Genomic DNA, 14,493 nt, shown 5'->3' with positions numbered 1-14,493 from the left:
GCATGCGAGATCTTTGTTGAGGCATGCGGGCTTCTCTATAGTTGTGGCGTGTGGGTTGTTTTTTCTCTTCTCTAGTTGTGGCGTGCGGGCTCCAGGGCGCGTGGGCTCTCTAGTTGAGGAGCGCAAGCTCAGTAGTTGTGTCACGCAGGCTTAGTTGCTCCGCAGCACGTGGGATCTTAGTTCCCTGACCAGGGATCGAACCCACATGCCCTGCATTGTAAGGCAGATTCTTTACCACTAGACCACCAGAGAAATCCCCCATAGTACGTTCTTGACAAATATGTAGCACCACTACTGTTATTATTAGGAACATTGTAATCCCTCCTATTAAACTTTAAAATGAAGATTGTAATGGTACAGTGATAGTAATACTACATACTTCATAGAAGTGGCCATTAAATAGATGCTGATGATTGTGCCCACCTGGCATATATAGTAAGGGCTCAATAAATATTATGTAAAGAAATTTAAAAAAATGAAATACAAATGATGAATTCATTTAACTTTGATACTGGAAAACTAGAAACCTTGACAAGGAATTTGGTCTTTGAAGATAGCTCTTGGTAATTAATAAGTTTAGAAATGCTCATAATGGAAAATTCATGTTCTTCAATGAGTATGTGCATATAATGGCTTAAGAATAATGAAGTTTCTAGAGTTTATAAGAGCTATATAAAACCTGCTTCAATGTGCAAATAGACATATTAATGTCGATCCTTTTAATTTTGTTAAAGTTTTAATCCTTCTTTCACCTTAAAAAATAATTTGGGTAAAGCCAAGGTGACAATCTTTTCAATCTTTTCACCTGTAAGTGTTGTATTAGTTAAGACGATTTCTTTTTTTTTAATAAATTTATTTATTTTATTTATTTATTTTTGGCTGAGTTGGGTCTTCATTGCTGCACGTGGCTTTCTCTAGTTGCGGCGAGCGGGGGCTTCTCTTTGTTGCGGTGTGCAGGCTTCTCATTGCGGTGGCTTCTCTTCTTGCGGAGCACGGGCTCTAGGTGCACGGGCTTCAGTAGTTGCAGCACGCAGGCTCAGTAGTTGTGGCTCATGAGCTCTAGAGTGCAGGCTCAGTAGTTGTGGCACACGGGCTTAGTTGCTCCGCGGCATGTGGGATCTTCCCAGACCAGGGCTCGAATCCGTGTTCCCCACATTGGCAGGCGGATTCTCAACCACTGCACCACCAGGGAAGCCCCAGTTAAGACGATTTTATTTGCAAACAGTAATACTTAACTCAGACTAATTTGCAAAGTAATTATTTGCTCACATAATGAAGAAGTCAGAGACTTGTGCTGGTGTCAAATATAGCTGGATTCAGGGGTTTGAATTATGTCTACAGTACTGTGTGTATGTCTCTTTCTTACCATCTCTTCTCTGCCTTCATCTATGTGGCTTTGTTCTCAAAGAGGCTCTTTGTACTTGGTGGTTAAGTGGCTCCTGGTTGATGATTCTAGCGAAAAGAGTGGATGTCTTTTCTAATGGCTGTTACAAAATTTTCAGGGAGCACAATAATTTAATCTTGTTAAACCATGTAATACCTCTGTTCCAGGTGCTTTTCAGAACTGCGGTGTGACATGAATGAAAATTCAGTTGTAAGAATAAATATCATATTAAAATAAGTATTAGTTATGGTTCTCAGAACAAATAGGATATATATATATATATATATAGAGAGAGAGAGAGAGAGAGAGAGATTGAGATTGAGATGGAGATTGAGTTTTATTATAAGGAATTGGCTTACATGATTATGGAGGCTAAGAAGTCTTAAGATCTGCAGTGTGCAGGCTGGGACCCAGGAGAGCCAATGGTATAGTTCCAGTTTGAGTCTGAAGGTCTGAGAACAAGGAGAGCTGAGGGTATACTTACCAGTACTAGTCTGAAAGCTGACAGGCTGGAGACCCAAGAAGAGTTGATGTTTCCATTCAAGACCAAAGGCAGCAAAAGACCCATGTCCCAGCTCAAGGAAGTGGGGCAGGAGGAGTTCCTTCTTACTTAGTCTTTTTGTTCTATTTTGGTCTTCAGTGGATTAGATGAGGCCCACCCACAGTAGGGAGGGCAATCTGCTTTACTCAGTCTACTGACTCAAACGTTAATCTCATCCAGAAATACTCTCACTGACACACCCAGAATGTTTGATGACACACCAGTAATCAAACGTTGGTGGCCTGTGGCCCAGTCAAGTTGACGCGTCACCCCTTCTATCATAGGTGGCATGAGTGAATGGCTTACTATATAAATTGTGAATATCAAAGAACTGTTACCCCTTCTCACTGTGCATGCTTTGCTTTCTAAAGAGATGAAGTTTAGTTACAAGCATTTGTTTAGTGCCTTTTGTATGTGGAGGATTATGTAATAACCACATATAGAGAGATGGTATTTGAGTTAGACTTTGAAACCTGGGTGTGATTGGATGGAAGAGGCGTGGCTACCCCAGGCAGGAATGGGGTAAGCAGAGGTGTGGAAGTGGCAGAGTGGTGGGCAGTAAGCAGACCAGCTTATTTCTAGCAGAAACCTGTATGTGAGAGTTCTGTGAAATAAGCTTGGGAGAAAACGTTTTCTCTCTTCATCAGCCTGTTCATTCACTGATACTAACTGTATCCATCTTATTTCATAGGCATATTTCTAATAATGACTAAGCTAGGCACAGCCTCTGCCTTTGTGGAATGGATTGTCTGGTAGAGCCAGGTATTTCATAAATTAATCATTTTTTTTAACCGTAGAAGTTTGTAAGTCATAAATGTTTAAGTATAAATTAAATAAATATCAAAGCTACCGGCTTGAAACAACAGAAATGTGTTCTCTCACAGTTTAGGAGGCTGGAAGTTTGACATCAAGGTGTCAGCAGGGTTAGTTCTTTTTTGAGACTCTGAGGGTGGATCCACTCATCTCTCCCAGCTTCTGGCGGCTGCCGGGCATCCTGGGTTTATGGCAGCATCTCTCCAGTCTGTGTCTGTCTTCGCGTGGCCTTCTCCCCTGTGTGTCTGCCTCACATTCGCCTCTGCCTCTCTCTTGTAAGGACATCTGCCATTATATGTAGGGCCTGCCCTTAAATTCAGGGTGATCTTACCTCGAGATCCTTACCTACATCTGTAAGTCGCCTCTGCCTCTCTCTTGTAAGGACATCTGTCATTATCTTTAGGGCCTACCCTTAAATTCAGGGTGATCTTACCTCAAGATCCTTACCTACTTCTGTAAAGACCCTTTTCCCAAATAAGGTCACATTCACAGGGGGTCAGCACTTGGACATATCTTTTGGGGGTCATCATTCATCCCAGTATACAGATGCAGGACCAAAGTCACTGTTTCTGTGCTGCCTCACGTTCTTTTAGGTGCCCGTAATTCTTTGCACGTGGCCCCTGCATCTTCACGTCAACAGTGGTTTGTCAAATCCCCTTCATGCTTGCCATTACTCTGACTTCCTCTTTGGCCACCAGCTTGAGAAAACCATATGCTTATTGAAGCTGGTAGTAGTGTTCATTGGTAATGTGGATCTTGTGATTAGAATGTATTTGTATTCAAATCTCGGCTCTGCCATTGACTTGGTGTGTGTGCCCTCCCTTCCTCCTTCCCCTTCCTGCTTTCCATTTCTCCTCCTTTCTTCAAGATAGTTGAAATGCCAGGAACGTAACTGCTATCTGTATGGTTAATGAGGAAAAGTTTTTTTCTGGGAAGAAAGATAAACCACATATACTCAGAAAATTGCCATGACTTTTTCCAGCAAAGAGATAAGATTTAATTTTAAAGGTTCATGCAGAAGAGAAGAGGCAATATTTAATGGAACTTAAGCCCAGAGTGACCTTATTAATTAAAATCAGCATCTCTCAGAAGTTTTATATCAAAGTCATTATCAGTGAAATCTTAACATTGAAAGGAGTCCTCTGCTGACTGTTTGAACTTTTTCTTCTGACACTTGTTACATAAGGGGAGAGCATTGCTCTTTCAGTATTTAGCTATAAACAGGACTAGATCCTCCACTCAGGAAACACATCACTACTCTTGGGGAAGAGGAAATTCTAATATTCCTACAAATGTAAATAATGTAATTTGAACTACCTTGTGTGATTGTTCACAGGAGGTTTAAAACCCTTTCTCTGCTCTCCTCTCCCTCCTTTCTCCCATTTATCATATAAATGATATATCAAGTGACTTCTGTGTGCCAGGAACTCAGAATACAGTGGTGAGAAAGATTGAATCCTTGCCCCTCGGTGTTCTTACAGTATATTGGGTGAGACAAAGCAGTAAATAAATATGTAAGGTGATTTCAGTTAATTGTGAGTGCTCTGAAGAAAATACAGAAAATGGTGTAAGTAGGTAGAGAATGACACCTGCCGTATCAGTAAACAAAGGATGTTGTGGCCATCAAGCCCTCAGCCACTGCCACCACCCCAGACTGTGCACCCTGGGGGGATTCAGGATGGAGAAAAGCAGGACACTGGCCCCAGGTAGCTAAGGTGCATATCAAAGGAATGATTTCAGTCAGCCCAGACTTTTGCATCTTCCCATACAGAGAAAAGTGCTAGATTCGTTCACTTGAGGTGCCTGGTTTTTCTTTAATTGACAGTAATCTTTTGATGTTCCGACTACCTGCCTGGTTTTTGTTGCAAAAACTCCTGTATATCCTGGCTCCTCCCTTACTTCTCTGGAGTGGTTCCTCAGATCGACCTGAGAGGCTGCCTCTCAGGCTTAAGTCCTCAAGCAGTCTGCCAAATAAAACATAATTCTCAACTTTTAGGTTACACTTTTTTAAAAAAATCGACAAGGGGAAATGGAGGGAGTGCCTATTTTATTTTATTTCAATAGCATAGTCAGGAAAGGCTTTATGCCAGGCAGCAAGCCGTGGGGAAAAAATGCGCTGAGCAATTTGCCTTTGGTAGACTGGAACCACTTTGCGAACATGTTTTGTTCTGTTTTCATCTTTTTCTTTAGCTTTGAGTGTTTTGTATTGAAAAGAGATCACGCTGATATAAATGTGTTTACAGTGTTTTTATGACAGTAGGACATTCAGCATTTCTCTCCTGGGGAAAGTGAGTACTGTCTTTTTTTTTTTTTTTAACAATTCTCTTGTGACCTGTACAATCATCAGGGCCATAATGACTTCATAAATTATTAAGGCTTTGTTTTTTAAAATCTCAGAAAGGACTGTATCCTTGACAGCTTAGAATTGTATTTCCTTTTAGAAATTTGAATTTATAAATGGATTTGATTAGTTGCAACACACTGTAGAGTTGATGTCTCTGAAATAATATCCAGCAACAGTCATGAGTTTCACTACCTGATTTCTGTGTTGGTGGCTCAGAGGACATCCAGATGTTTCTGTATTGCATCTTTGTCTCCCTTAACTACAAGTATTCTATGTTAAAATAGGCATGAACTTGACCATCTTTGATGGGAATCAGAATATATAGGAGTATTTCATTTTTGGCCATTCCTTAGACAAGGTTTTCTTTTTTTGCAGATAATATTTAATTAAATATTTTTGCACCAAAAGAAAGTTCCACTTTGTTCTTTTTACTTAATCCTTTTATGTTTTGCATGTGTACCTAAATCAGTGCATTTAGGTGGAGTGATTTTTCCTCTTTTGGGGGTACAACCTATGGGAATCTGAATTGGGATACTTTGGGAGTTAGAGTAAAGGTAAAGGTACTTTCATCCTTCTGAATCAGAATAATTCTAGTGCTCCAGTTCTTTGGATAATATTTTATAAACCTTAAGTGTTGCTTTACTGAAGTCATTGTTTGGTTGGTTTTTTTAGCCTTTCAGGCCTTCATAATGAAAATTTGCTGTTGATTCTATCGAAGAAGCCCAGACGTTAGGGCTTACTATCTGAAATTATATTTAATACTTATTTTGAAGTCTTACTTATCTTTCTCTCACTTAAAAAATATTTTATATATATATATATGTATGTATATATGTGTCTTCCCACCATTTGTTTATTTCTCCATCCACTATGTATCCATGTAACTACTGATATGCCTAAGTATCTATGCATCCATGCAAGACAATAGAGTGTCGCGTACAACTTAGGTCACATAAAAACACAAGATTGGAAAGTCTCAGGATACCAACTGTTTATCTGATTTATGCCCTCTCTCAGTTCATAAAATTTTGGAGTTGACTCAAGATATAACCTAGTGCAAATTTTGGAAGAACCTGTACAGAAAATGCCCAAAAGAGTAGGCTATCTTCCCCTTTGTCATAGCAGTCCAGGGAAAGTCCGCAACCTTCTCCGAAGGTAGATTTCACCTCCATGCTTTTGCTGTTTGGCAGCCTTCTCTTTATCTAACCCCACACGTCTCCTTCCTTTAAACCCTTTAAGCCTGGAATCCACCTTGCACTGTTACAAATGCATTTTAACATAATGCCTTCCTCATAGCTTCCTTTGCTCAGAAACCTTGAAACCTTTAGGTTGCAGAAAATAACATTAATAGTTCTTACCCCGCCATTCAAGACTCTCAGCGTTTTGCCTCTTGCCTACCATTTTATGTTAACATCTGCCTTCTCCACTATACGGTTTCTCCATTCCTGGTGAGATTTACTTAGTACTTTCTGAAATTTCCTCCTTGGAACCTGTGTCTTCCTCCTACCCCCAGACATCATACTGTGAATATCTGTATCTATACTTATATAACACTCTTTTATTGACTGTCTTGTAATCTCCTTACCTATACCTACATTTATAAATGTTTTAAAATCATTAAACAATTCCTGGTTAGTAAATATGTAGGATTTCCCCAGTATTTCACTATTATATGTACTGCTACAAAGACCATTTTTAGGGCTACATCTTTGGGTGCATACTGATTTCCTTTTGTTGAATCTCTAGATGTGGAACCACTGTGTTGAAAATTAAATACATGTTACGGGCATTTGACATGTTTTGACAGTTTTCTTTTGAAGATGACAAACGGTGTATACTACCAGCTTCTGTTTATGAAACTGCCTGTTTTTCTGTACTCTTAGTAGCTTCAGCTTGCATTCCTTCAGATAGTCATGATGCTGACAATTTTCTCCCCATATTTGTTGGCCATTTATATTCTTCTTAGGTGGATTTTGTACTTTTTTTTTTTGGTGGGATGGTTGTTGGTTTGCAAATAGCTCTTTATATATTAAGAATGTATAAAATATACCAATATTCTGCAAATAAATTTTCCTGCATTTGATTTGTTTATGGTGGTTTTGCCGCTGAGAAACATTTACTACTTAAAAACTTTAAAACTGTGAATATTTTTTGGAGTCATTTCTCTTTGTTGTCATGCTATAGAGGCCTTCTCACCTAAGAATATGTGAATATTTACTCATTTTAGTATTTCAACAAAGTTAAAAATTGGTACTTGAATTTTTAATTTATTGATGATGCATTTTCTTAAGGTATGGCCTGACCATTCTGTCTCCCTTTCTGTGATGACTCTTTCTTGTCCAATGTTGGGTCACCTTTCTTTCCTTTTGATTTGTGTGTCTATTCTTGATCCCACGCTACACTTAACAATTCTAGTGGTTTTGTAAAGTACTTTAGCTTTTCTTTTAGCAGCTTCTTCCTCATTGTATTTGTCCTTAAAAATTCCTTGGATATCCTGGAATCATTCTTTCCTCCCAGATTCTCAGAGTACACTCCATTGACCTGTGAAATGTCAGTTTAGGGTTTAATTCCAGCAGAGTGGACCTTTTCATGATATGGTGCCTCCCCTTTCCCTCATTGAAATAGGCACTTCTTTCCATGTGGCCAATTCTTTGGTCACACCCCCAGAATAACTCCGCACAATAATCAGAGTTATCTAGGTAGCCTGTTTCAATGTTCTGCCAGCCTACCTGCTTGACACTGGTTACTCCAGGCACTTGAGAAGGTAGAGAAGAGTCTATCCCTCGGATCCCTGAATATGTGATTTTTAGCACTTTTCTCTCCTCTTGGATAGAGAATTTAGTATGAATGGCTTTTCTTGCCTGGTTTTCAGCTGTTTGGGACCTAGCAAAGATCCCTCCTTTGGGGAGGATCCTAGAAGTGGAAGAGAAGGGTGTTGGGACACTATCTGGACAGCATGCTCTCATGTCGATAGTGATCGCAGTCTCTGGCCGGGCTCAGGGCACTTGGAGGGCTCCTCTCCAGCCTCCGTCCATCCAAGTGGGCCAGTTCCTCACTGGACACTCTCCTTTATAGCCATATCAGGAGTCTGGAGTTATCTTTTTTGTTTTGTTTTCCTGCCAAGTCTTATTCAGAGGAGTGCAAAATACAATTACTATCAGCTCAGTTGCATTCTCTCTCTTGAGAAAGACAAGCTTAAGAAATCACAGCATTGTTTTGGCTAGTTCTTGCTGACCATTAGAAACCTATCTAAAATATGTTCAGTAGATCAATATTTCTATTCTAAACATATCCATTATAAAATTTGCCCTTCTTTTTCCAAGGGGGGAAAAACAGAGCAATATTCTTTGGGAGAATTGTTACGCGTTAGGCTGGTACAAGCTTCATCCTTCCCTCCTGTTTCAAGGTTAGATAACCTTCAAACGACCTCAACACATTTGTATTTCAGACAGTAAAAGTTTCATCAGTGTTTTGTTTTTAAAAGTAGGTTCTGCATATTCTTAAGTCCCTTTGAAAATATTTCATATTTTTCAGTCCTCTGGAGATTGTTTTCTCTATTATATTTCTAACTAATTGTCCATATATTCTTCTCTGCTTTCTATACGAGCATGTGAGTAAGGACATCCCATGGGCAGCTTTTTAAAATTCATAGTTTTGTGGTCCTTTCCTCAGTGATTCCAGTAAGTCTGGGAGTGGGGACGAGGGGAGCTGGTCATCTGGGGTATGTGAGTGACTCCTAAAGAAGCTTCTTCCTCCTCCTTCTGTTGAAATTCTCTGGCTGACAATTTGCGAATACCAGTCATCAGTGGAAGAGTGCATTCTTCTCTTATCTCTGACTTTAATGCCTCACTATAAACTCAGCAGTGCCTCAGTTTCCCTGTTAAGGATGTGTGCTGCAAACGCTTAGCTCAGCAGGTGTGGGGTGGTTCAAACCCTGCACGTTATGAAGAAACTGGCTCTTGACTCCCTTCTGGGAGAGTCCTTCTGAGCCTTTGGAGTATCCTTCCTGATAAGAGAGTCTGTATCCCTGGGGCCTCGAGCCATGCCAGATAATTCACGCTAACAGTGTGAATTAAGGCGGGGCATTGGGCCACACCATATCAGCTTGACCCTCGGAGGGGCTGGAGACAGAGGTTAGCCACACAGGCACTCCACACCTAAGGGACTGACCGCTAATAAAACCCTGGACGCCAATGCTTCCCTGGCTGGCAGTACTTCACACGTGTTTTCACGCCTTGTTGCTGGGAGGATTAAGCTCTGTCCACACAACTGCACTGGGAGAGGACAGCTAGAAGCTTGTGGCCTGGTCCCTCCTGGACTCTGTACTATGTGCCTTTCATCTTTGCTGATTTTAACCAGTATCCTTTCTGTGTAATAAACCGCAATCGGGAACATAACAGCTTTTCTGAGTGCTGTGAGTCCGTCTAGCAAATCATTGAACCTAAAGGTAGTCTTGGGTGCTCCCAATTGAGGATGATAAGAGCTTTTTATTTTATAAGACTATTAAGAAAAGGAAAATGCTGAGTTGTTCCTTTTTAAAAACATTTCAAATTGTATGTTAATTTCACAAATATATTTTTATCACCTCTAAAGATGTTCCTTGATTTTTGTTTTATTCGTATGATAAAATGTCTGGTTTTCCTCAATTTGATTTGTATTTGTTAATATTTTATTTATGAACGATTGGTATTTTGTCTTTTATCTTTGTCGTACGTGGGTGAATCTTTAATTGCTGTAACTTATAAATATTTCATCAGAAAAATTACTAAAATATGGTACTTCCTGGCTCCTTAAACAGAGTGTTCTACCCAGTTTAACATTTTCTTGACTCACTACCCCCGTTTTGAACATTATGGTGTGTAATGGGCTCTCAGGTCCCATTGGGGGATGAGCGGCTGCTTCCTCTGCGTTAAATGCTCCCTGGACTGCTTTCTGCTAGGAGTTCTTGGGTTTGCTTTCTTTTGTTTTTCCTGTGCTTTCAAGCCCCACTTCTTGTAATTCTTGGGTTGTCTTTCTGTAATAGTCCCTCTCCTCCCTTTATTGGCTCCTTTTTTAAGGACTGTGGGCTTAGAGGCTGCATAATTAAGCTTGTTATGTAATGATTTCCAAAATGAGAGTAAATAGGCTCTGAGTAAGAGCCTGGGGCCCTCTTCTCTAGAGGATAAAACATCTGCTTCATGTCATGGAGTTTTAAATACACATTTTGGATTTTTGGAGATGTTCTGCTCCCTTGTTAGTTGGTTGTCCTGGAGAGTTAAGTCGTAAAGTTGATTGGTTAGTTTGTCCCTTTATTCATTCATTCATTCATTTGGTGCTCATTAATTGAGCATCTACATGGTGTTGTTTACTGGATAGCTGAACCTAAGTAGGTCACACACAGTATACAGGCCAGCTCTATATCTAGCAAATAACATGGGAGCGCAGTGGAAACTTTGGATGAAGACATTTTGAGTTTTATGCTCTCTGGTAATACTTTTCATTTCAGGTTCTAAAGTATTAATAAGAATGCCATTCAGCAAAGAGTTGACATAGCAGATCTGAGCCTGCTCTCCTGAGAAAGCCCTGCTTGCAAGGTTGGCCTTGGCTGCCATCTTGGAACTTGGCTCTCAGAGAGCTGCCAGTCAGTGTTTAATTGATGAGGGTAGTCCTCAGTGCCCAGACTGTTTGTGCAGACAGTATGGTTTATGCTGGATGCCTGCTTTCATTTTGGGAGTCTGGGATTTTTGATACATGTTAGGTTGCCTATGCGACCAGCCCCACGTGATAAATACCTTGGTCACTTGAGTGTCTAATGGGCTTCCTTGGGCAGTAACATCACGCACACATGCTGCGTTTTTGTGGCTGGGGGGAGAGTGTGCTCTGTGTGACTGCTCGTGGGAGGGAGAGAGGATAGGAAGGTTGGACGTAGAATCTTCCAGCCTCCACCTGTGTCTGTCTCCCTTATGACTCAGCTGTGTGCCCTTGCTGTGCTGCTGTACGAAGTCTGTACTATAAATACAACTGTATGTGAGCCTCATGAGTCCTCTAGAATCCCCGAATGTGAGGGTGGTCTTGCGACACCCGACACAAATGCCTGATGTTTCTGGGCCTCTTGCTGTGTGTACAGCTCAATACTAATCATTTTACCTGCATTGTCTCATTGAATTTTCCCAACATCCCTGCTCTGTGAGGTAGGTCAGTCTCATCACCACCATTGGCAAATGCCGGTCCTATATCTCCTACATTTATCTCAGTATCTATTTTCTTCCACATGTTTAAAACATGGAATATTGTTTCTGTTGTTCAGAGGAAACGTTAAGTGACAAAAGCACTGAGTGTTTTTTCATCACGTTGTCATTTCAGGTACGAGCACATCCTCACGGAGCCTGACCCCGTACCAGCATATGCTCTGAAGCTGCTAGTTGCCATGACTGAACACAACCCAACTTTTACCAGGTACTGTCACTTCAAATTTTCTTTTCTTTGTTTCTCATCTAGAAAGTGAGTTTTCTGTGTTCTGAAAATGTTGTTAAAGATGATGAGATTCTACAAGGCTTATGTTTGAGTTACCAAAGTGGTAAATTTTCATGTTTTACGGTTTGTAGTATCTGTCATCTGTGGTGTTTTGGGTCATGTTCTCATATTTTTATTCTTTATTAGAGTTTGCATACTGTGGAATTCATAATGCTTTAAAATTATAAATTCTTTAAAGAGAAAATACTAACACATATACTTTTATTCTTTTTAACATCTTTATTGGAGTACAATTGCTTTACAATGTTGTGTTACTCTCTGCTGTATAACAAAGAGAATCAGCTATATGTATACATATATCCCCTTGTCCCCTCCCTCTTGCGTCTCCCTCCTACCCACCCCATCCCACCCCTCTAGGTGGTCACAAAGCACTGAGCTGATCTCCCTGTGCTATGCGGCTGCTTCCCACTAGCTAGATATTTTACATCTGGTAGTGTATATATGTCAGTGCTACTCTCTCACTTTGTCCCAGCTTACCCTTCCCCCTCCCCGCGTCCTCAAGTCCATTCTCTACGTCTGTGTCTTTATTCCTGTCCTGCCTCTGGTTTCATCAGAACCATTTTTTTCTTTTTTTGATTCCATATGTATGTGTTAGTATACGGTATTTGTTTTTCTTTCTGACTTACTTCACTCTGTATGACAGTCTCTAGGTCCATCCACCTCACTACAAATAACTCGATTTCATTTCTTTTTATGGCTGAGTCATATTCCATTGTATATATGTGCCACGTCTTCTTTATCCCTTCATCTGTTGATGGACACGTAGGTTGCTTCCATGTCCTGGCTATTATAAACAGAGCTGCAATGAACATTGTGGTAATGGTTTTTTTTTTTTTTTAAACATCTTTATTGAGGTATAATTGCTTTACAATGGTGTGTTAGTTTCTGCTTTATAACAAAGTGAATCAGTTATATATATACATATGTTCCCATATCTCTTCCCTCTTGCCTCTCCCTCCCTCCCACCCTCCCTATTCCACTGCTCCAGGAGGTCACAAAGCACCGAGCTGATATCCCTGTGCTATGCGGCTGCTTCCCACTAGCTATCTACCTTACGTTTGGTAGTGTATATATGTCCATGCCTCTCTCTTGCTTTGTCACAGCTCACCCTTCCCCCTCCCCGTATCCTCAAGTCTGTTCTCCAGTAGGTCTGTGTCTTTATTCCTGTCTTACCCCTAGGTTCTTCATGACATTTTTTTCCCCTTAAATTCCATATATATGTGTTAGCATACGGTATTTGTCTTTCTCTTTCTGACTTACTTCACTCTGTATGGCAGACTCTAGGTCTGTCCACCTCATTACAAATAGCTCAATTTCGTTTCTTTTTATGGCTGAGTAATATTCCATTGTATATATGTGCCACATCTTCTTTATCCATTCATCCGACGATGGGCACTTAGGTTGTTTCCATCTCCGGGCTATTGTAAATAGAGATGCAATGAACATTTTGGTACATGACTCTTTTTGAATTATGGTTTTCTCAGGGTATATGCCCAGTAGTGGGATTGCTGGGTCATATGGTAGTTCTATTTGTAGTTTTTTAAGGAACCTCCATACTGTTCTCCATAGTGGCTGTACCAATTCCCATTCCCACCAGCAGTGCAGGAGTGTTCCCTTTTCTCCACACCCTCTCCAGCATTTATTGTTTCTAGATTTTTTGATGATGGCCATTCTGACTGGTGTGAGGTGATACCTCAGTGTAGTTTTGATTTGCATTTCTCTAATATTAATGGCGTTGAGCATTCTTTCATGTGTTTGTTGGCAATCTGTATATCTTCTTTGGAGAAATGTCTATTTAGGTCTTCTGCCCATTTTTGGATTGGGTTGTTTGTTTTTTTGATATTGAGCTGCATGAGCTGCTTGTATATTTTGGAGATTAATCCTTTGTCCATTGATTTGTTTGCAAATATTTTCTCCCATTCTGAGGGTTGTCTTTTCATCTTGTTTATGGTTTCCTTTGCTGTGCAAAAGCTTTGAAATTTCATTAGGTCCCATTTGTTTATTTTTGTTTTTATTTCTGTTTCTCTGGGAGGTGGGTCAAAAAGGATCTTGCTGTGATTTATGTCATAGCGTGTTCTGCCTATGTTTTCCTCTAAGAGTTTTATAGTGTCTGACCTTGCATTTAGACTTTAATCCATTTTGAGTTTATTTTTGTATAAATGACTCTACTGCCCAAAGCAATCTACAGATTCATTGCATTCCCTATCAAACTACCAATGTCATTTTTCACAGAACTAGAACAAAAAGTTTCACAATTTGTGTGGAAACACAAAAGACTCTGAATAGCCAAATCAGTCTTGAGAAAGAAAAACAGATCTGGTGGAATCAGGCTCCCTGACTTCAGACTATACTACAAAGCTACAGTAATCAAGACAGTATGGTACTGGCACAAAAACAGAAATATAGATCAATGGAACAGGATAGAAAGCCCAGAGATAAACCCATGCACATATGGTCCCCTAATCTATGACAAAGGAGGCAAGAATATACAATGGAGAAAAGACAGCCTCTTCAATAAGTGGTGCTGGGAAAACTGGACAGCTACATGTAAAAGAATGAAATTAGAACACTCCCTAACACCATACACAAAAATAAACACATATACTTTTAAAAAGTCAGTTCTCACCTCATTGTACTGAACAATTATTTATTAAATCTCTGTAGTACTTATAGACTATAATTTTTCTGCTTTTTTTAGAATTAATGTTTTTATTAAAAATAAATTTATTTATTTATTTTTGGCTGCTTTGGGTCTCTGTTGCTGCGTGTGGGCTTTCTCTAGTTGCAGCAAATGGGCTACTCTTTGTTGCGGGGCATGGGCTTCTCATTGTGGTGGCTTCTCTTGTTGTGGAGCATGGGCTCTAGGTGCACGGGCTTCAGTAGTTGTGGCACATGGGC

The 14,493-nt window shown here is 40.1% G+C and overlaps 1 protein-coding gene across 1 annotated transcript in view; it reads left to right on the top strand.

The window, feature by feature from the left end:
• The window catches only part of ULK4 (unc-51 like kinase 4), a 512,005-nt gene that overhangs the window by 178,488 nt on the left and 319,024 nt on the right, over positions 1–14,493 (top strand). The window contains exon 30 of the mRNA XM_082849145.1: positions 11,425–11,517. Coding sequence (XP_082705271.1) covers positions 11,425–11,517 — 93 coding nt within the window. The remainder of the gene's footprint in view (positions 1–11,424; positions 11,518–14,493) is intronic.

This window comes from Leucopleurus acutus (genome assembly GCF_964270905.1).
Source record: "Leucopleurus acutus genome assembly, chromosome: 10".
In the NCBI taxonomy this organism is placed as follows: domain Eukaryota; kingdom Metazoa; phylum Chordata; class Mammalia; order Artiodactyla; family Delphinidae; genus Leucopleurus; species Leucopleurus acutus.
The sequence above is the reverse complement of the archived record's forward strand: the minus strand, read 5'-3'. Positions and strand labels throughout refer to the sequence as shown.